Below are 23,450 nucleotides of genomic sequence, written 5' to 3'. Positions count from 1 at the left end.
CAAACTCCCTTTTTTTTCCTTATTTTTAAGAAACCTTAAGGCACATCCAAAAAAGAAAAGAAAAAAAAAAGTCAAGATAGGAAGTGGAAAGTGAAGGAGTTCAGGTATAAGCATTACATGAAAAAGACAAAATTGAAAAGACCAGACTTAGTGGTCTGACAGAGACTGCAGAAACCCCAGAGTATGGCCCCTGGACACCCTTTTAACTCAGTACTGAAGTCGCTCCTGAGGTTCACCCTTAAGCCAAAGATTAGACAGGCCTATAAAACAAACAATAACACATGTAGTTCAACCATGTATATGAGACTAAATGGGCGCACCAGCCTAGGCGCAAGGACGAGAAGGCAAAGGGGACAGGAAAGCTGGACAAATGGAAATGGGGAATCCAAGGCTGAGAAGTGGAGAGTGTTGACATGTCGTGGGGCTGGCAACCAATGTCACAAAACAATATGTGTATTAATTGTTTAACAAGAAACCAATTTGCTCTGTAAGCTTCCACCTAAAGCATAATTAAAAAAAAAAAAAAAGACAAAATTGACAGTATGGAACAGAAAATAAATCTTATCAATTATTTTTCCAGTAAAAAAATTATTTGGACAATTTATAAAGTTGAGTGAGGAGGCTTTTAATGAGCCCTCATTAAAATTTCCAGGATGACATAGAGAACTCTTTCTTAAGGTTTTAAAAGATGAAATGGGCTATTTTCATCTTACAATGAAGAACTAATACAGTTTGTGTTGGAAATATGTCATTATAGAAAGAATGAAAGAAGATAAGGTGTTTTGTACTTTAAGGTGTTAATATGTTCATCTGAAGTTTTAAATATAAGCAGTAAATATAACACTCTTAAAACCCCCAGTGCCGTCGAGTCGATTCCGACTCATAGCGACCTTATAGGACAGAGTAGAATCACCCCATAGAGTTTCCAAGGAGTGCTTAACACTCTTAAACAATACTATTTCAGGAAAAGCACACCTAAACTCTGAAGTACTGAAGAATGGCCAAGAAAATGTATAAAAGTTTTCAAAATATTCTACCCAATTATTAAATTTAGTTGTGTATAGAAAAACTAAATCATACAATAGAAAGGGATTCATAGAATCCCATCTTACGTGTGAGTAATGAAAAAGTAAACACAAAATTACTGCTTAAGATCTTGAAGACATTCTTTCAAACTGGACCACTGAGGTATGTAATTACTTCCATATAATTACATGGTAACATGGTAAGTTTGAGGTAAAAGTTATTTGTAAACCTTACTTGAAAAAACGGTGTCTTAATCATCTAGTGATGCTGTAACAGAAATACCACAAGAGGATGGCTTTAACGAAGAGAAATTTATTTCCTCACAGTAAAATAGGCTAAATGTCCAAATTCAGGGTGTCAGCTCCAGGGGAAGGCTTTCTCTGTCAGCCTTCTCATCAATCTTCCCCCGGACTAGGAGCTTCTCTGCGCAGGAACCCTGGGTCCAAAGGATGTGCTCTGCTCCTAGTGCCACTTTCTTGGTGGTTTGAAGTCCCCCACTCTCTGCTTGCTTCCGTTTCCTTTTTATCTCTTGAGAGATAAAAGGTGGTGCAGGCCACACCCCAGGGAAACTCCCTTTACATTGGATCAGGAATGTGACCTGGGTAAGGGTGTTACAATCCCTCTGCAATCCTCTTTAACATAAAATTACAATCACAAAATGGAGGACAACCACACAATACTGGAAATCATGGCCCAGGCAAATTGATACACACATTTTTTGGGGGGACATAATTCAATCCATGACAAATGGATAAGATGAAGGAAAAAAAAAACTTAAGCACGAGTATGAAGTGTTTCCCAAAGATGCATGGTGTTGATCGTTTTAATATTTATTTAAAATTTTTGATTCTTTAAGCTAAATACGTAAGGAGTAGCTATTATTGGCACTTCTTGTGTGTGTGTGTGTGCGCGCATACATACGTGTGTGTGTGTCTTGTACTGTAGTCCTCAGATGTTTTGTGATTTTTGCCTTCAGTTTTCTCCCAAGAGTTTCAACTAAGATGGTTGTAATGTCTAGGGGGTGGATAGTGGGCCAACCCAGGCCCTAGCTCATGCTATGGTTTGAGAAGGTAGTTTATAATTTGACTGTTCGCAGTGCATGAAAATGTATATCCTCCTGATACGCTTGGTGCTGGAAAGTACAGGCTTTCCCTCTTTGCCCTCTAGAATACAGTGTTTTTTTTTTCTTTTTTTTTAATAACTTTTATTAAGCTTCAAGTGAACGTTTACAAATCCAATCAGTCTGTCACATATAAGTTTACATACATCTCACTCCCTACTCCCACTTGCTCTCCCCCTATTGAGTCAGCCCTTTCAGTCTCTCCTTTCTTGACAATTTTGCCTGCTTCCCTCTCTCTCTATCCTCCCATCCCCCCTCCAGACAAGAGTTGCCAACACAATCTCAAGTGTCCACCTGATATAATTAGCTCACTCTTCATCAGCGTCTCTCTCCCACCCGCTGACCAGTCCCTTTCATTTCTGATGAGTTGTCTTCGGGGATGGTTCCTGTCCTGTGTCAACTGAAGGTCTGGGGAGCATGGCCGCCGGGATTCCTCTAGTCTCAGTCAGACCATTAAGTTTGGTCTTTTTATGAGAATTTGGGGTCTGTATCCCACTGATCTCCTGCTCCCTCAGGGGTCCTCTGCTGTGCTCCCTGTCAGGGCAGTCATCGATTGTGGCTGGGCACCAACTAGTTCTTCTGGTCTCAGGATGATGTAGATCTCTGGTTCATGTGGCCCTTTCTGTCTCTTGGGCTCTTAGTTGTCGTGTGGCCTTGGTGTTCTTCATCTTCCTTTGCTCCAGGTGGGTTGAGACCAATTGATGCATCTTAGATGGCCGCTTGTTAGCATTTAAGACCTCAGACGCCACATTTCAAAGTGGGATGCAGAATGATTTCATAATAGAATTATTTTGCCAATTGACTTAGAAGTCCCCGCAAACCATGTTCCCCAGACCCCCGCACTTGCTCCCCTGACCTTTGAAGCATTCATTTTATCCCGGAAACTTCTTTGCTTTTGGTCCAGTCCAATTGAGCTGACCTTCCATGTATTGAGTGTTGTCTTTCCCTTCACCTAAAGCAGTTCTTATCTACTGATTAATCAATAAAAAACCCTCTCCCACCCTCCCTCCCTCCCCGCCTCGTAACCACAAAAGTATGTGTTCTTCTCAGGTTTACTATTTCTCAAGATCTTATAATAGTGGTCTTATACAATATTTGTCCTTTTGCCTCTGACTAATTTCGCTCAGCATAATGCCTTCCAGGTTCCTCCATGTTATGAAATGTTTCAGAGATTCGTCACTGTTCTTTATCGATGCATAGTATTCCATTGTGTGAATATACCACAATTTACCCATTCATCCGTTGATGGACACCTTGGTTGCTTCCAACTTTTTGCTATTGTAAACAGAGCTGCAATAAACATGGGTGTGCATATATCTGTTTGTATGAAGGCTCTTGTATCTCTAGGGTATATTCCTAGAAGTGGGATTTCTGGGTTGTATGGTAGTTCTATTTCTAACTGTTTAAGATAACGCCAGATAGATTTCCAAAGTGGTTGTACCATTTTACATTCCCACCAGCAGTGTATGAGAGTTCCAATCTCTCCGCAGCCTCTCCAACATTTATTATTTTGTGTTTTTTGGATTAATGCCAGCCTTGCTGGTGTGAGATGGAATCTCATCGTAGTTTTAATTTGCATTTCTCTAATGGCTAATGATCGAGAGCATTTTCTCATGTATCTGTTGGCTGCCTGAATATCTTCTTTAGAGAAATGTGTGTTCATATCCTTTGCCCACTTCTTGATTGGGTTGTTTGTCTTTTTGTGGTTGAGTTTTGACAGAATCATGTAGATTTTAGAGATCAGGCGCTGGTCGGAGATGTCATAGCTGAAAATTCTTTCCCAATCTGTAGGTGGTCTTTTTACTCTTTTGGTGAAGTCTTTAGATGAGCATAGGTGTTTGATTTTTAGGAGCTCCCAGTTATCGGGTTTCTCTTCATCATTTTTGGTAATGTTTTGTATTCTGTTTATACCTTGTATTAGGGCTCCTAGGGTTGTCCCAATTTTTTCTTCCATGATCTTTATCGTTTTAGTCTTTATGTTTAGGTCTTTGATCCACTTGGAGTTAGTTTTTGTGCATGGTGTGAGGTATGGGTCCTGTTTCATTTTTTTGCAAATGGATATCCAGTTATGCCAGCACCATTTGTTAAAAAGGCTATCTTTTCCCCAGTTAATTGACACTGGGCCTTTGTCAAATATCAGCTGCTCATACGTGGATGGATCTATGTCTGGGTTCTCAATTCTGTTGCATTGGTCTATGTGTCTGTTGTTGTACCAATACCAGGCTGTTTTGACTACTGTGGCTGTATAATAGGTTCTGAAGTCAGATAAGGTGAGGCCTCCCACTTTCTTCTTCTTTTTCAGTAGTGCTTTGCTTATCCGGGGCTTCTTTCCCTTCCATATGAAATTGGTGATTTGTTTCTCTATCCCCTTAAAATATGACATTGGAATTTGGATCGGAAGTGCGTTAAATGTATAGATGGCTTTTGGTAGAATAGACATTTTTACTATGTTAAGTCTTCCTATCCATGAGCAAGGTATGTTTTTCCACTTAAGTATGTCCTTTTGAATTTCTTGTAGTAGAGCTTTGTAGTTTTCTTTGTATAGGTCTTTTACATCCTTGGTAAGATTTATTCCTAAGTATCTTATCTTCTTGGGGGCTACTGTGAATGGTATTGATTTGGTTATTTCCTCTTCGGTGTTCTTTTTGTTGATGTAGAGGAATCCAAGTGATTTTTGTATGTTTATTTTATAACCTGAGACTCTGCCAAACTCTTCTATTAGTTTCAGTAGTTTTCTGGAGGATTCCTTAGGGTTTTCTGTGTATATAATCATGTCATCTGCAAATAGTGATAACTTTACTTCTTCCTTGCCAATCCGGATACCCTTTATTTCTTTGTCTAGCCTAATTGCCCTGGCTAAGACTTCCAACACGATGTTGAATAAGAGCGGTGATAAAGGGCATCCTTGTCTGGTTCCCGTTCTCAAGGGAAATGCTTTCAGGTTCTCTCCATTTAGAGTGATGTTGGCTGTTGGCTTTGCATAGATGCCCTTTATTATGTTGAGGAATTTTCCTTCAATTCCTATTTTGGTAAGAGTTTTTATCATGAATGGGTGTTGGACTTTGTCAAATGCCTTTTCTGCATCAATTGATAAGATCATGTGGTTTTTGTCTTTTGTTTTATTTATGTGATGGATTACATTAATGGTTTTTCTGATATTAAACCAGCCTTGCATACCTGGTATAAATCCCACTTGATCAGGGTGAATTATTTTTTTGATGTGTTGTTGGATTCTATTGGCTAGAATTTTGTTGAGGATTTTTGCATCAATGTTCATGAGGGATATAGGTCTATAATTTTCTTTTTTTGTAATGTCTTTACCTGGTTTTAGTATCAGGGAGATGGTAGCTTCATAGAATGAGTTGGGTAGTATTCCGTCCTTTTCTATGCTTTGAAATACCTTCAGTAGTAGTGGTGTTAACTCTTCTCTGAAAGTTTGGTAGAACTCTGCAGTGAAGCCGTCTGGGCCAGGGCTTTTTTTTGTTGGGAGTTTTTTGATTACCGTTTCAATCTCTTTTTTTGTTATGGGTCTATTTAGTTGTTCTACTTCTGAATGTGTTAGTTTAGGTAGGTAGTGTTTTTCCAGGAATTCATCCATTTCTTCTAGGTTTTCAAATTTGTTAGAGTACAATTTTTCGTAATAATCTGAAATGATTCTTTTAATTTCATTTGGTTCTGTTGTGATGTGGTCCTTCTCATTTCTTATTCGGGTTATTTGTTTCCTTTCCTGTATTTCTTTAGTCAGTCTAGCCAATGGTTTATCAATTTTGTTAATTTTTTCAAAGAACCAGCTTTTGGCTTTGTTAATTCTTTCGATTGTTTTTCTGTTCTCTAATTCATTTAGTTCAGCTCTAATTTTTATTATTTGTTTTCTTCTGGTGCCTGATGAATTCTTTTGTTGCTCACTTTCTATTTGTTCAAGTTGTAGGGACAGTTCTCTGATTTTGGCTCTTTCTTCTTTTTGTATGTGTGCATTAATTGATATAAATTGGCCTCTGAGCACTGCTTTTGCTGTGTCCCAGAGGTTTTGATAGGAAGTATTTTCATTCTCGTTGCATTCTATGAATTTCCTTATTCCCTCCTTGATGTCTTCTATAACCCAGTCTTTTTTCAGGAGGGTATTGTTCATTTTCCAAGTATTTGATTTCTTTTCCCTCGTTTTTCTGTTATTGATCTCTAGTTTTATTGCCTTGTGGTCTGAGAAGATGCTTTGTAATATTTCGATGTTTTGGACTCTGCAAAGGTTTGTTTTATGACCTAATATGTGGTCTATTCTAGAGAATGTTCCATGTGCGCTAGAAAAAAAAGTATATTTTGCAGCAGTTGGGTGGAGAGTTCTGTATAAGTCAATGAGGTCAAGTTGGTTGATTGTTGTAATTAGATCTTCCGTGTCTCTGTTGAGCTTCTTACTGGATGTCCTGTCCTTCTCCGAAAGTGGTGTGTTGAAGTCTCCTACTATAATTGTGGAGGTGTCTATCTCACTTTTCAATTCTGTTAAAATTTGATTTATGTATCTTGCAGCCCTGTCATTGGGTGCGTAAATATTTAATATGGTTATGTCTTCCTGATCAATTGTCCCTTTTATCATTATATAGTGTCCTTCTTTATCCTTTGTGGTGGATTTAAGTCTAAAGTCTATTTTGTCAGAAATTAATATTGCTACTCTTCTTTTTTGCTTATTGTTTGCTTGATATACTTTTTTCCATCCTTTGAGTTTTAGTTTGTTTGTGTCTCTAAGTCTAAGGTGTGTCTCTTGTAGGCAGCATATAGATGGATCGTGTTTCTTTATCCAGTCTGTGACTCTCTGTCTCTTTATTGGTGCATTTAGTCCATTTACATTCAGGGTAATTATAGATAAATAAGTTTTTAGTGCTGTCATTTTGATGCCTTTTTATGTGTGTTGTTGACAATTTCATTTTTCCACATACTTTTTTGTGCTGAGGCGTTTTTCTTAGTAAATTGTGAGATCCTCATTTTCATAGTGCTTGACTTTATGTTAGTTGAGTCGTTACGTTTTTCTTGGTTTTTATCTTGAGTTATAGAGTTGTTATACCTTTTTGTGGTTACCTTATTATTTACCCCTATTTTTCTAAGTAAAAACCTAACTTGTATTGTTCTATATCGCCTTGTATCACTCTCCATATGGCAGTTCAATGCCTCCTGTATTTAGTCCCTCTTTTTGATTATTGTGATCTTTTACCTATTGACTTCCATAATTCCCTGTTATGTGTATTTTTTTTTAATTAATCTTAATTTGTTTGTTTTTGTGATTTCCCTATTTGAGTTGATATCAGGACGATGTGTTTTGTGACCTTGTGTTGTGCTGATATCTGATATTATTGGTTCTCTGACCAAACAATATCCTTTATTATTTCTTGTAGCTTTGGTTTGGTTTTTGCAAATTCTCTAAACTTGTGTTTGTCTGTAAATATCTTAATTTCACCTTCATATTTCAGAGAGAGTTTTGCTGGATATATGATCCTTGGCTGGCAGTTTTTCTCCTTCAGTGTTCTGTATATGTCGTCCCATTCCCTTCTTGCCTGCATGGTTTCTGCTGAGTAGTCAGAACATATTCTTATTGATTCTCCCTTGAAGGAAACCTTTCTTTTCTCCCTGGCAGCTTTTAAAATTTTCTGTTTATCTTTGGTTTTGGTAAGTTTGATGATAATATGTCTTGGTGTTTTTCTTTTTGTATCAATCTTAAATGGGGTTCGATGAGCATCTTGCATAGCTATCCTTTCGTCTTTCATGATGTCAGGGAAGTTTTCTGTCAGGAGTTCTTCAACTATTTTCTCTGTGTTTTCTGTCCCCCCTCCCTGTTCTGGGACTCCAATCACCCGCAGGTTATCCTTCTTGATAGAGTCCCACATAATTCTTAGGGTTTCTTCATTTTTTTTAATTCTTTTATCTGATTTTTTTTCAGCTATGTTGGTGTTGATTCCCTGGTCCTCCAGATGTCCCAGTCTGCATTCTAATTGCTCGAGTCTGCTCCTCTGACTTCCTAGTGTGTTGTCTAATTCTGTTATTTTATTGTTAATCTTTTGGATTTCTACATGTTGTCTCTCTATGGATTCTTGCAACTTATTAATTTTTCCAGTATGTTCTTGAATAATCTTTTTGAGTTCTTCAACAGTTTTATCAGTGTGTTCCTTGGCTTTTTCTGCAGATATCCTAATTTCATTTGTGATATCATTAAGCATTCTGTCAATTAGTTTTTTATATTCTGTATCTGATAATTCCAAGATTGTATCTTCATTTGGGAAAGATTTTGATTCTTTTGTTTGGGGGGTTGGAGAAGCTGTCACGGTCTGCTTCTTTAAGTGGTTTGATATGGATTGTTGTCTCTGAGCCATCACTGGGAAACTAGTTTTTCCAGAAAATCCACTAAAAAAAAACTGCAGTCAGATCCCTATCAGAGTTCTCCCTCTGGCTCAGGATATTCAGATGTTAATGAAGCCGCCTGGGGAGGGTGGGGGAGGGAACAGAGAGATAGGTGAGTAGCACCTCAGAATATAGCCAGAGTTGCTTGTCTTGCTTGGAATGACTATTATATCTGAGATTCCCGCGGGCGCGTCGCCTATGTGTGCTGGCTGTGTGGAGATTGCCCCCGGGGGCTCTGGCCCGCTGGAGTCACGGTCAGATCCTCCGCTTCCAGCCCCATGCCAAGCGTCAAGGCTCCCCTACTGGGACGGTGCACTCTCGAATCCAAAATCAGTCGCTGCCTCCCGGGGACTTCTCGTCCCTCTAGCCACGTGGCCGTGCCGCCCCCGAGAACTAGTTAGGCCTCCTCCCGGGGTTAGTTCAGATGGGTGGAGTAGCTCCCCGTGCTTGTGCCGTGACCGAGTGTCCCGGCTGGGACGCTGTTCTCCCCGCTCCAATACCAGTGGCTGCCTCCCAGGGACTTCTCCTACCGGCTGCGTCCCACGCCGCCCGCGCGACCCGGCTGGTCCCCTTCCCGGGGTTAGTTCAGGGGGGTGGAGCAACTCTCCGTGTTTATGGCGTACCTGCGTCCAGTCCAAATCCCTGCAGGACGGTTCCCCGGCTCGGGTGCTGCTCTTTCTGCTCCAAGATCAGTCACTGCCTCCCCGGGACTTCTCCTACCGGCTGCGTCCCACGCCGCCCGTGGAACCGGCTGGTCCCCCTCCCGGGGTTAGTTCAGGGGGGTGGAGCAGGTCTCTGTGCTTGTGCCGTACCTGACTGGTACGCTGGCTCCAGGCTCTGGAAACAATCGCTGCTTCCCCGTATTAGTTCGTTCTCCGTATTAGTTCGTTCTCTGTCTCTAAATCTGTGTTTGTTGTTCAGGGTTCGTAGATTGTTACGTATGTGATCGATTCACTTGTTTTTCCGTGTCTTTGTTGTAAGAGGGATCCGAGGTAGCGTCTGCCTAGTCCGCCATCTTGGCTCCGCCACTGAATACAGTGTTTTACACTTGTCTCCCTCTGAGTACAAGGGGATTTCAGTCTCTAATTTATAAGAAGTGTTAATGATAATTAAATGAGGAAATGGTTAGCAAGAAGATAGAAGTATTGGAATATTTTTGCATATTAAGGATCGAAACCTAGGTGCCGTTGAGTTGATCCTGACTCATAGCGACCCTACAGGATAGAGTAGAACTGCCCCAATGGACTTTCAAGGCTGTAAGCAGACTGCCACATCTTTCTCCCATGGAGTGACTGGTGAGTTTGAACCACTGACCTTTCGGTTAGCAGCCAAATGCTTAACCACTGCTTTACTAGGGCTCCTATATTAAGGATACCAAAAAACCCACTGCTGTTGAGTCGATTACGACTCATAGCGACCCTATACAACAGAGTAGAACTGCCCCATAGAGTTTCCAAGGAGCACCTGGTGGATTTGAACTGCTGACCTCTTGGTTAGCCACTGTAGCACTTAACCACTACGCTACCAGGGTTTCCATATTAAGGATAATTGCCTAATTTTTTTAGTGCATGTTCTGGGTCTCTAAGCTAGAAGTAGACAGTGGCAGTAGGCTAAATCTCCTTCCAATTTATTTCTGAATCATACCATCTTTTCAAAGGGTCAGGTGTATATACTGACCAATAGCTGTGTTTTTTAATTCAAGTCTAATTGGTGCTTTAATTAAAAAAAATTCCTCATAGCCTGGCAATTGATTAAATGTTATCCTTAATATTCAGTGCAATTATAAATTTTCAGCTTTTTATACATGTTTCATTAATAGCTAGTGTACACTGGAGTTAAAATGCACATTTAACTTAAAGATGAACTTCAAATTATAATTTCCCTGGTTTCCAGCATCTCAATTAATCCTTATAAGAACAAATTTATTAGATACTTAATCTTAGTGCAAAAAAAAAAAATAGAAAAACACTGTAGGAAAACTTCAGAATTTTCCACTGTTGGGTGGGTACCCTTTATCCTTAGAAGTCTGATGCTTATTGTAAAAGAATAACAGTTTGAATGCCCAGGTGCAAAAAGATTTTCCTTTTGTTCCTTCCTGTGGTCTAACAATGGGATAATTTTGATGTTATGTGGTTTTTGCTTTATTGACTTTAAAACTTAATTCTGTATAAGATGTGACTCTGCTGAACTAGGGAATGGTAGTTCTAATTACTGCCATATTAATCTAGTAGTCTCTATGTTGGTCTGCTTTACAATATATATTTGGTTTGACAGAGTATGACCGCCTATGGCTTTCAGTCAAGAGTAGTTTCTGGCAAGCAGTACTTTCATACTTACACTTGTGCTCTGTGCTCTGCCAGGAGGTCTCTATTTTATTGATTAGATTTATTGTTTCAAGATAGTTTTAACATTTGAAACTGTTACTGTGGAATACACTTAATTAGCATCCTTAAAATTATAATTAAAGTGAAAAATTACACTAGAGTTTGAAAAATTACTTACATTTATAAAAAAATAACAGGCTCAAATTCTTCTGAAGAATACTTCCACCTTTTTATTTTAAAAGTCACCAAGGTTTTTTGTACATCAGGGAAATTTTGCATAGGCAGAATAAAGGCTAATGTTTTAAGTGTCATTCATTAATATTTTAATATTAGGCTAATACATTTTAGGAAAAGATTGTCTCCTAATGATATAACATTTGTGTATTAAGATTTTCATGTTATAGTAAGAATGTACTATAAACAAAATGGATAATTTTTAACAGATTAAAACTTAGATAGTAAAGCATTTCTATAGGATTGTATAGTTCTAAAAAACTAGAGAGATGATTTTTGAGTTTCTGTCCTTGAATGGGGCCCATTCTATTAAGAGCCACCAAATCACCTAAAGAAAAATGCTTAGTATAAATGTATAAAACACTCAACCTTAAAAAAAAGAAAAGAAATATAATATTCTTATGTAACAGTCGGGCTGGGTTATCCTCTAGTTTTGACTTGGAAAATTCTCTTTTTTTCTAATTGCTCATAAAAGGAATTAGAAAAAAAATTTTTTTTTGTCCCTCTAGGTCAAAAGTATTTTATTTCATGTTTGCAGTGGAGTGGTGATGGCAGTGGATAGTTCTATGGAGTGAGGGGGGATGTGAGAGACTGAGGAGGATCTTTAAAGTAGACTGTTTTGTATTGAGTTCAAAACATGGGATGGGTCAGAAGCCTAAAATCTCAATGTGAAATAACTAATCTTCATTATATTGTTTTAGAATATGCCTACTTCCCTCACCAAAACCCTGTAAGCAAGATTCATATTACTATCACAACAGTCAATCAAGCCCATAGTTCTCTACTGGAGATACAGTCCATTTCCCTAAAGTGATGATGCAAGAATTTCACTAAGAAACTAAGTCATAAAGGAATAAGCAGAATTTCTCACCACAGAGTAGACAGTCAAAATATATTGAATATATGCAAGAATCTAACGAGATTATACTCTTTGGCCTGGATCTGATTTAGGAAGCATGAGCACGATCCCTAAAGTGGAAGAATAGATCATTAATTATTTTCACCTTTCCATAAATGTTACACGCCATTAACACAGATAATCAAAATTTGACCGTGTATGGTTTATAACTTCTAACACTAATTAATAAGAAATACAGTTAATTTAGAATTGTATTTCCTTCACACAAAACAATGTACTAGTTTTGTACTTCTGGTCACAAATATGATAATAAATATCTAAAGTTGTTATTTTTCAGAAGAGAAATTTTGAAAACTTGAAATAGGACTGAAGAAAAACAAAAATAAACCAAAATAAGTTTCTTACTTTAATTGGTTCAGGCTGCATCACAGGTGCAGGCATAGCAATGGCACTTGGAGCATAAACCTGGTGATACGTTGCTTGAACTCCATGATCAGAATAAGGCTATTCCAAAAAAAGAGAGCACAAGAGAGAAATCTATATTTCTTTTCATTTATTAATTCAAAACATTTATTCCACATTTACGGTATACTAGGAAATCTGCTACACAATGGAGAAAAACAGATGAAAAATACATTTCCTATCTTAATTTATAGTCTGATTAGGGAAATAGACCAATAGTCAAAATCAAAGTCCTGTGAGACACATACAGAGACACATGGGAGAAAGCAAAAGAACTACTTGATTTAGCTTAAGAAAGAGGGTGGTTGGGGAATGTTTCCTAGTAGAGTTCATGTTTGAGCTTGAAGAATTAAGAAGAGAAGGGAATAGTATGAGCAAGGCATAAAGGCAACAGAGGCAGGGGGAATAGTATGAGCAAAGGCACAGAAGCAAGTAAGAACACGAGATCTGCCCGGGTTGTTTGATATGGCTGGAAGGAAGATCATACGCTAAGGGACAGTTGAAAAATGAGGCAGTAGAGCAATAGGAAAGGGATGTATCATGTTAAAGTGATATGGGGTGTAAGAAACAAGTTCGATGTTTATGTAATTGTGTGTGAGGAGGTTGGAGGTGAGGGGAAGAGGTCTGGAGAACGGGTGAGAAGTCTGTAACATAAAATCTGAGGTATTTGTAGGACTTCCAGTAGAATTGTCCTGTTGACTGCAAGGTAGATGGCTCTAGAGTACCAATGCCCAATAGAAATATAATGTAAGCCACATATGGAATTAAAAAATTTCTAGTAGCCACATTAAAAGAAGTAAAAAGAAACAGGTGAAACTGATTTTTATCAATATATTTTATGTAAACCAATATATTAAAAATATTATCATTTCAACACTGTGATGGTTAAGATTGTGTGTCAACTTGGCTGGGCCACAATTCTCAGTGTTAATATGTGAGCACTCCCATGACTTGAATCTGCTGCGAGTAGCCAATCAATTGAAAGGGATTTTCCTTGGGGGAAATATAAGCAGACGTTCTGGCTTTTTTGCCCACTCTGGATCCTGTGCTGCCTCCTCTTTGTCTGACCTCCAGCTTTTGGGACTTGAGCTATCAGTGTATCTGCAGATCTTGGAATTCATCAATCTTCAGAGCCTGAAAGCAGGAGCCTGGCTCTCCTACCTGCCAATCTTCTCCAGCCCCTGCGGCTATGTGAATTGAGAGAAACCTGTATCCTGATACATGGACTTGGGACGTTTCAGCCTCTACAATTGGGTGAACCATTTCCTTGATACAAATCTCCCTCTCTATATATATTTACAGGCTTTACTGGTTTTGGTTCTCTAGAGAACCTGGCCGAAGACATTTGGTATCGAGAGAATGGGGTGCTGCTCTACCAGATACCTAAAATGTGGAAGCCATTTTGAAACTGTGAATGGATAGAAAACTCAGAAGGAAGTGAGGAGAACTATTAACACTGAGAAGATGCAGATGGTGACAAACAGTGGCAAAGGACTGGCAGCAGCAGTGAACTGGCAGCAGCAGAACCAGGAGACCAGTGCCAGACAGTGCTGGAGCCGACCCACAGAGTACCTGTGCACAGAAGGCTTCCTGGCGGAGTGGGGTGCCTCTGGGCACTTACTGGTGGAGCTAGGCTTACTGACCCATGGAGCGAGACAACTGAGTGCCTTCTAGCCAAAGTTTACTGGCGGACTGGGGTGCCTCCAGGTACTTACTGGTGGAGCTACAGAGCCTTGGAACACTTGCCTCAGGAGGGCAGATGCAGGCATGAGGCTCCAAGAGCCAAGAGGCCAAGAAACCAGGAAGCAGAAGCTGAAGAGGCAAGGAACACAAGAAACTGAGCTGCCTCAATCTCAAAAGGTATGGCCATGACCTCAGGAGTTTCAAGGGGTGGAGCCGTGGCCTCTGGTGTTTCTAAAGGTGGAGTCGGCACTCAGATTGACTAGGAGAATGATGTACCTAAAGTCAAGGGAGCAGAATTGCCGTCCCAGTGTGCCTGGAAGGTGGAGCTGAAGCCCAGGGCTGAGGAGCCTCCACTCAGAATCTGGAGAATGTGGCCAATATCTAGAGTCTAGAGGGCAGGGCCATTGTGTAAATTGTCTCAGAGAACAGATGATTGTTTTCAAAGCCTTGAGGGCTAATGAAATGTGTTCTGATGACTTCCTTTGTGCCTGTTATCCCTTCTTTTCCTCTAGTTTCTCCTGTTTGTAATGGAAATGTCTAGCTTGTGCCTGTTCTGCCATTGTACCTTTGGAAGCAGATAATTTATATTCTAGATTTCACATATGAAAAGGAATTTTTGGATTTTGGACTTGGAGTTAAGACTTTTGCTATAATATGATGGGATGAATATGTTTTGCATATTGCAAGAAGGTGATTTTTTGGAGGCCAAAGGGTGGAATGTCATGGATTGAATTATGTCCCCGCAAAAATGTGTGTATCAACTTGGTTAGGCCATAATTCCCAGTATTCTCTGGTTGTCCTCCATTTTGTGATTGTGATTTTATGTTAAAGAGGATTAGCGTGGATTGTAACATCACCCTTACCCAGGTCATGCCCCTGATTCAATGTAACGGGATTTTCCCTGGGGTGTGGCCTGCACCCCCTTTTATCTTGCAAGAGATAAAAGGAAATGGGAGCAAGCAGAGGTTGGGGACCTCATACCACCAAGTAAGCAGTACCAGGAGCAAAGTGCGTCCTTTGGACCTGAGGTTTCTGCACTGAGATACTCCTAGACCAAGGGAAGACTGATGACGACGATTTTCTTCCAGAGCCGACAGAGACAGAAAGCCTTCCCCTGGAACCGGCACCCTGAATTCAAACTTCTAGCCTACTGGACTGTGAGAGAATAAACTTCTCTTTGTTATTCTCTTTGTGGTATTTCTGTTATAGCAGCACTGGACGACTAAGACAAACATGTAATCAATATAAAAATTATTCAGATTTTTATATTTTGTTCATACCACATCTTCAAAATCTTGTGTATATTTTGCACTTACAGCTAATCTCAATTTGGACTGGCACATTTCAAGTGCTCAATAGCCACATGTATTGGACAGTGCAGATCTAAAATTCAGGAGTGAGGTTGGGGCTAGAGATATGGGTATGGTTGATAACAACAGAGTGAGTATAACCCACTGCCATCGTATATAGGGTGAAAAAATAGAGAAATATGAAATCATAAGGAACAAAAGATTGGCTTACAAAGAAAAATAAATGGAGGTAAAATGATTGCCAGAAGAGACCAATATCACGGAAACCAAGGGCAGCAAGAGTTTCGAAGAGGATGATCAATACCAATGTCTCTGAGAAGTCAAGTAAGATGAAAAGAAGGGAAAGTATTTGGCAATTAGGAAGCCATTGAGAATATTTATCAAAGGCAGTTTCAGCAGAGAGGTAATAAAGCAGACTTCAGCAGAAGAAGGGTGAATGGGTATTGAGGAGGTAGTGAATGTAGATTGCTGTCTGCTGTCTAGTTGATTCCGACTCATAGAAACCCTATATGACATAGAAAAACTGCCCCATAGGGTTTTCCAGGCTATAAGTCTTTACAGGAGCAGATCTCCAGGTATTTTCTCTCATGGAGCCACTGGAGGGTTTGAAGAACTGACCTTCCTAGCAGCCAAATGCTTAACTGTTGCGCCACCAGGGCTCCTGAACATAGACTACTTTTTCAAAAAGCTTGACTTTGAAAGGTAGTAGAGAATTAGAGCATTGGTGGGAGTTGTGTCAAAGAATAATAATTGTCTCCTATAAGGTGCTACTATTCATAAGGTTTTCATTGGCTAATTCTTTTCAGAAGTAGACTGCTGGGTCCTTCTTCCTAGTCTGCCTTAGTCTGGAAGCTAAGCTGAAACCTTTCCTCCGTGGGTGACCCTGCTGGTATCTAAGTACCGGTGGCATGGCTTCCAGCATCACAGCAACAAGCAAGCCCTCACAATATGACAAACTGACAGACATGCATGTCAAGGATCCACAATCAACACCCATGGAAGCAGCAGTCAAGGAATCAAAAGACACACTGCACTGGGCAAATCTGCTGCAAAGGACCTCTTTAAAGTGTTGAAAAGCAAAGATGTCACCTTGAAGACTAAGGTGCGCCTGACCCAAGCCATGGTATTTTCAATCGCATCATATGCATGTGAAAGCTGGACAATGAATAAGGAAGACCGAAGAAGAATTGATGCCTTTGAATTGTGTTGGCGAAGAATGTTGAATATACCATGGATTGCCAAAAGAACGAACAAATCTGTCTTGGAAGAAGTACAACCAGAATGCTTCTTAGAAGCAAAGATGGCGAGACTGTGTCTTACATACTTTGGACATGTTGTCAAGAGGGATCAGTTCCCTGGAGAAGGATATCACGCTTGGTAAAGTATGGGGTCAGTTGAAAAGTACTGTGTCAACGAGATGGATTGACACAGTGGCTGCAATAGTGGGCTCAGGCATAACAACGATTGTAAAGATGATGCAGGACTGGCAGTGTTTTGTTCTGTGGTACACTGGGTCACTATGAGTCGGAACCAACTCGATGGCACCTAACAAGAACAACAACAACACAAGGTGCTAGGAGTTACTGGGTGGCACAAATAGTTAAGTGCTTGACTACTAACTGAAAGGTTGGAGGTTCAAACCCACTCAGAGGCTCCTCAGAAGAAAGGCCTGGCAATCTACTTTTGAAAGGTTGTAGCCAATGAAAACCCCATGGAGTGCAGTTTTACTTTGCACATGGGTTGCCATGAGTCACAATTGACTCAACAGCGCTTGGGTATTTTTTGGTTTAAAGAGGGGAATGAACAATCAAGTAACCTAAGCATGGATATTGCCTCTTTCCATCCTCTCCCACCTCCATCAAGGAAAGAGCAAAAAGCTGAAGAAAAATATGAGGAAGTATCCCAGAAAATAGAGGAAAAGTTCAGATAAATATAATTCTTTATAATATTAAACAAGGTATAATAACATGAACTCTAAAAATGAACACAAAAAAGAGATTTTAAGACAACAGGAAGAAATGAAAAGCAAGGTGGCAGAGCTTGAGATAAAAAGCAAGAGAAAGATAAAACTATTACAGAAATGAAAGCCTCATTAGTTATAATGAAAAGTAGACTAAACACAACCAAAAATACACTCATAGTCATAGAAGATAGTCTTTGAAAAGCATATAAAACGACATTAAAAAGCATGCTGTCAAAGAAAAAATTACCTGAGAGATGATAAACATGAAAAACAAAAGCCATCTAACGTATGCATAACTGGCGTTCATGAAGAAGAAATCAAACTGGAATACTTTATTTTTTTCTAAAAGCATTAATAGAAAAAAAGAAAAAAGCCATCCCAAAATAAAGGAGACTCAAAATGAAAAAGAAAAACTGAGTCCCAGGAAGAATAAGGCAAACTGTGTCCCAGGAAAAATATTATACAGATTGATAAATACCAACACCTATCTGGTGAAATACTTTCAGGTAAAGGCAGACATTTCAGGCACTCAGGTAGAAAAAGCAAATTATGTACAATAGGGGCAAATTATGTATAATGGGGGCTTCAACTTTACAGCTATATTCAGTGCCAGAAATGTGTGGACTAGAAATGCTATGGGAAAAAAGTACGATGCAACTATTTTACAGTTAGCCTTATTTTCCTTCAGGTATACAGGCAACAAACACTCTTAAGCATATAAGAACTAGGGGACTGTAGCACTATAAGCCTTCTAGAGAAAAAGACTACTTGCAGATCCAGTCAACAAAGTGATAATGCGGAAGGGGAGGAGAAAGAATGGAGGAATTCTAGTTAAAGTACTGATGGTATATATTAAAATTCATTTAAATAAAACTTAAACTGAACAACTGTGGAAATTATTGTTCCAGAACAAAATTATGTTATAAATTTTCAGCAATATAGAATACAATATATTAAAATTGAGAGGTGTGTACTAATTTCCTAATCTTTCACAACACTGGTTTAAAACATACCATGCATAATTCCTGGCATATAGATGGTTCAGGAATAAAAGTCAGACACTGAAGATGAGATTTACAGTTTGTATTTATAAAATAAATTTGATTGAAATTTTTGTAGGAAGAATAGAAAACACTTTTTTCCTTTTTGACTTATTACAAGCTTTTAATTGACAGAATGTTAGCAACAATACAGAATGACAGGTAAACCCAGAAGACAGTAAAGAATTTTGTATCTTGCTATTTAAAGGAGAGAGGGTCAGGGATTAGGCTAGTGACCAGTTGATTTGGGGAATGGTTTAGAACTAAAGTGAAGAAGTCTGAGGTGAAGCATCCTTATATATCGCAAAGGGGAAGATTTATCTGAATAACTCACATGTGAAGCAACGTCAAAAAGGGTTTTGAACAAATAAAAAAAGCAAAAAATAAACGTGAAGATGAGCTAGTGACAGAGCAATTTAAAGACTAGTACATACCTCTGGAACTGATGTTTCCATCAGAGATAGTGGAGGAGGAACACATCCACCATCTTGTGTAATTTCCACTGGCTGATAAATAACCTCAGAAGGTTGTAGGTATAAGAATGGAGCAGAAGAAGCAGGTGACTAAAACACAAAACCATACTCTTAATTCAAATATGAGCTGTTATTTCTATTAAACCAAATAACTTACCCAACAGATATTTGTTTGTTTCATACTTTTTAAAAGTTCATTTCTCAGGGACAGCATAGGAGTATCCTAGTAACAGACTAGGAATTCAGGTGTTATAAATTCTAATTGTATATATGTCATTAAAGAACTTCAACATTGGTAAATACTAAAAGTTCCTAGTGCCTCAGAACCTCATATATAAATTCAGAAAATAACTCCAGAAACATTAACATCACCATTAAAAGGTGTAAACTAGCAGACATTTGTGCACTCAGCTTTAATTGTGACTTCCTATGGAAATGAGATAATGTCATTAAACAATAATTTATGATGGTATATTATTTGTTATCAATAGTTGGGAAATGGAATAGGTACACAAGTCAAACTGAAGCAAAATCTAAAGTGAGCCTAGAAAAATACTAAATTTTTCAATAATACTAATAGTAAAAAAGTATGTTTTTTATGTTTATATAGTATTCATTTATAAAATGCTTTCATTTACATTTTAAGTATTCTCATTTGATCTTCACAAAAATTATGCAAGCACACTTATAAAAGTATGGTATTGTTACTTCCATTTAATGAATGAGGAAACTGAGAAATATGATTAAATGAATTCCCAAGGTATTACAGTTAATAAATAGGAATGTCTCAAACCTAGTTCACCTGACTTTAAATTCATGTAGTCTTCAGAAACACAATGAAAAAAGGTATTTTAAATTAGATACTGAAAGTTAATATTTACCTGAGGAACACCCCACTGCCACTGTCCTGGTAGACATTGTGCAGGGGCCTAAAATGAAAAACACACACACACACCCAGATTAAAAATTAAGCGTTAAAACTGGATATCCACATGCAAAAGAATTAAGTTGGATCCCTATACCTCAAATCATGTACAAAAATTAACTCGAGATGGATCAAACACCTATAAGAGTTAAAACTAAAAAACTCTTGGAAGAAAACAGGCATAAATCATTGTAAACTTGGATTAGGAAAAAAAAAATTTTTTTTTTTCTTAATGTATAAGCCCCAAATTACAAGGAATAAAAGAAAAAAAATAAATTGGACTTTATCAAAATCAAAAACTTCTGTGCTGCAAAGGACACTATCAAAGAAGCGAAATGACAATCCACAGAATGGGAGAAATTATTTGCAAATCATATATCCGATAAAGGACTTGTATCTGAATACATACAGAACTCTTACAACTCAAAAAAAAAAAAAAAGACAAATAATCAAATTAAAAAATGGATAAAGGTTCTGAACAGCTATTTCGCCAAAGAAGATATATGAATGGCCAATAAGCATATGAAAAGATGCTCAACATCAATAGCCATCAAAGAAATGCAAATCAAACCATAATGAGATACTACTTTATACCCACTAGAATGTCTATAATCAAAAAGACTGATAACAAGATAATAACAAGTATTGGCTAGGATGTGGAGGAATGAGAAACTTAAATATTGCTGGTTGGAATGTGAAACAGTGTAGCCATTTTGGTGAACAGTCTGACATTTCCTCAAAAGGGTACCAGAGTGTTACCATATGATCTAGCAATTCCATTAAGTATATACCTGAGAAGTGAAAACATATGTCCACACAAAAAACTTGAATACTAATATTCACAACAGCATTATTGATAATAGCCAAAAATTGGAAACCCATATTTCCATCAACTGATGAATTAATACAATGTGGTATATCTAAACAATAGATTATTCAGCCATAAAAAGTAATGAAATACTGATATATGCTATAACATGGATGAACCCTGAAAATATTGTGCTAAGTGAAAGAAGCCTGTCACAAAAGATCACATATTGTATGATTCCATTTATATGAAATGTCCAGAATAGGCAAATTTTAAATATAGAAAGTAGATTAGTGGTTGTCTAGGGATGGGGGTGGGAGGAAAAGGGGAATGATGGCTAATGAATGGGTAAGGGTTTTTTGTGGGAGGAAAGAGGTGATAAAAATGTTCTAAAATTGATTGCGGTATGATTACACAACTCAGTAAAAACCACTGAACTGTGCACTTTAAATAGGTGAATTGTTATGGTGTGTGAATTATATTTAAAAAGAAGAGGGTCATCTTTTTAAGGTACTTATTGTAAGATAATAATATAAAAAGATAGACTTTATTTCTTAAGTGAGTATACTTTTCATTAATGTTTTTTATTTTTAATAAAGTTTTTTTTTTTATTATAAAAGTCAAAAGACAGAAAAAAAGGAATAAGAATACCCCATAGATCTACCTTCTAAACCAACTCATGGCTAATTTAGTGCTAACCACTTTAACGGCTAACTGATGATATCATGTGTTATAATGATGACCAAGATAATGTAAAGTATATGTCTGTGTAATATATCTTAAGAAAATATTTTAATATAAAACTTGAAAAAGATTATGTGGATTTGTTAGGTAAATAAAATCACTATGTACAAAGAAATAATATGGAGATAAATACTAATTAAACCATCTGTTACCTGCTTGACTAATATAAATGGATAAAACCATCAATCTTAGAATTTGTATAAAAGAAAGAGCAAAGGAAGATTCTTATTAAATAGCAATTTTAAGGGCAGAATGATAGTGAACATATAACTTGGAAAAAATATGTGAAGTGACATTTCTTATATTGTAAAATATTGATATGTTATTAACTGGACAAACTCTTTCCTCAGTATATCCAGGTAACACACCTCCAGTTTTGTAATATGTGTAAAGCAGAAAACCAAAGCCAATGTATAAAATTAAAACTTTATTAGGCACTTTTCAGAATACATCTGATTTATAAAGTGAACTATGAAAAACAAAAAACTCATAGCCATCCTGTATGTTTATCAAAACAGATGATCTGGTCTCAGTAGGGTACAAACGGCAACTTTATTCTTTCTCACCGCTGCCACCTAAAAGCACTCTGTTGAGCTGTTCTTCCTTGCCCCTGGATAAGAACTAGTACAGATCACTCTCTGAGTGTGGCAGATTCCAAATGCTGACTCTCTAGTTAGGGTACTTCGGTAGATTCTTTAGTGATCTCCCTGCTGGAAACTCCTTACTACAATTACAATTCTCCCTTAGCCTTTGATTCTAGAAGTCCATCTCACACAGATTCATTCTCTGTTGGGGTCACCTTAAAGTTTTTGGGAAGAGTCTCTTCTGTGAGGTTCACATCTTGCTCTGGGGAAACATGGAAGTTCAACTCATTCCTACTGTAGCCTTTCCTCTTTGGAGTTCTAAATTAGGCGGAGGCCAGGTCCAATTTCCAACATTCCTCAAATTCCATGGGACAGGTATCAAGCTCTCTCAGTCATTCTCCGAGATCCTGTTCACTTAGTTGAGGAGGAGGAGAAATGTCACAGCATTCTAACAACTGTCTTGTTAAAGAAGCCTCTCTACCAATCTCCCTCATCAGTCTCAGCCTCCCCTTATATGTGCTCAAGGTGGGCAATGAGCTAAATGTTCTGAAAGTGGTTTCACAGTTTTTTAGCTTGTCAATAAATGGTTTGGTACTTAATGTTCTCAGTCTTTATTTGTGGCCTCTGCTGAAATTCTGAGACACCTCAGGAAAAGTCATGCTACATTATATTTTAAATAAATATAATTTATATTGCTTTCATTTTTAGTAAGTAAAAGAAACACTAGTTTTTACTTAGCACAGCATTAGAATTTAAAAATAACTGATCTCTACAAAACCTAGTCTAATAGTAAAAAGAATTCCAGTAACCTTAATTTAATATTTCATATGGATCTATTTTAAAAGTTCAAAAAGAAATACAAAGAAACAGAAATAGGTGGCACAGTGGTTAACAGCTCAGCTGCTAATCAACAGGCTGGCAGTTCAAAGCCACTAGCCAATCCGTGGAAACCCCTGGGGCAGTTCTTCTCTGTCCTATAGGGTCACTATGAGTCAGAATCAACTTGACATCAATGGGTTTGTTTTTTTGCCACTATTCCAGGGGCTATGAAAAAATGTGATTTTACCTCTGAATTTTACAGACCAGAGGTTGGCAAATTTTTTTTGTAAAGGGTCAGTGAGTAAATATTTTAGGCTTCAGGCCATAAGATCTCTGTTGCAACTACTGAACTCATTATAGCACAAAATATTATATAAATTATAGCACAAAAGCAGCCACAGACAATATGTAAACAAACACGGTTATGTTCTAATAAAACTTTATTTACAAAAAACAGACTGTAGGTTGGATTTGGCCAGCAGGCCATAGTTTGCTCATTCCTGCTACAGACCAAAGTGGTCTGGCATTAAAGTTCATTTTCCCCCAATCTCCTACCAGAAATAATGAAGAGTGCTGGTTAACTAAAAGAGGCTGTCATAATATATAACAAACCGTAATATATTACTTATTTTAAAAAAGAAAAAATCTTTTTTTTTTTTTTATATTGACATTATATTAAATTAAAAAAAAAAAAC

The 23,450-nt window shown here is 37.8% G+C and overlaps 2 protein-coding genes across 2 annotated transcripts in view; one reads left to right on the top strand and one right to left on the bottom strand.

Moving 5' to 3' along the window:
• Positions 1-23,361, top strand: part of MARS2 (methionyl-tRNA synthetase 2, mitochondrial) — a 54,869-nt gene extending 31,508 nt beyond the window's left edge. The window contains exon 4 of the transcript XR_010322258.1: positions 13,709-23,361. The gene's annotated coding sequence lies outside the window, so the exon portion shown is untranslated. The remainder of the gene's footprint in view (positions 1-13,708) is intronic.
• Positions 1-23,450, bottom strand: part of BOLL (boule homolog, RNA binding protein) — a 66,411-nt gene that overhangs the window by 6,636 nt on the left and 36,325 nt on the right. The window contains 4 exon segments of the mRNA XM_064287441.1: positions 12,350-12,448; positions 18,837-18,965; positions 19,757-19,804; positions 20,101-20,107. Of these exon segments, the coding sequence (XP_064143511.1) occupies positions 12,350-12,448; positions 18,837-18,965; positions 19,757-19,804; positions 20,101-20,107 (283 nt within the window).

The sequence above is a fragment of the Loxodonta africana genome, chromosome 6 (genome assembly GCF_030014295.1).
Source record: "Loxodonta africana isolate mLoxAfr1 chromosome 6, mLoxAfr1.hap2, whole genome shotgun sequence".
NCBI classification, from domain to species: domain Eukaryota; kingdom Metazoa; phylum Chordata; class Mammalia; order Proboscidea; family Elephantidae; genus Loxodonta; species Loxodonta africana.
Note: the sequence above shows the minus strand (reverse complement) of the source record. Positions and strands in the feature narration are given on the sequence as shown.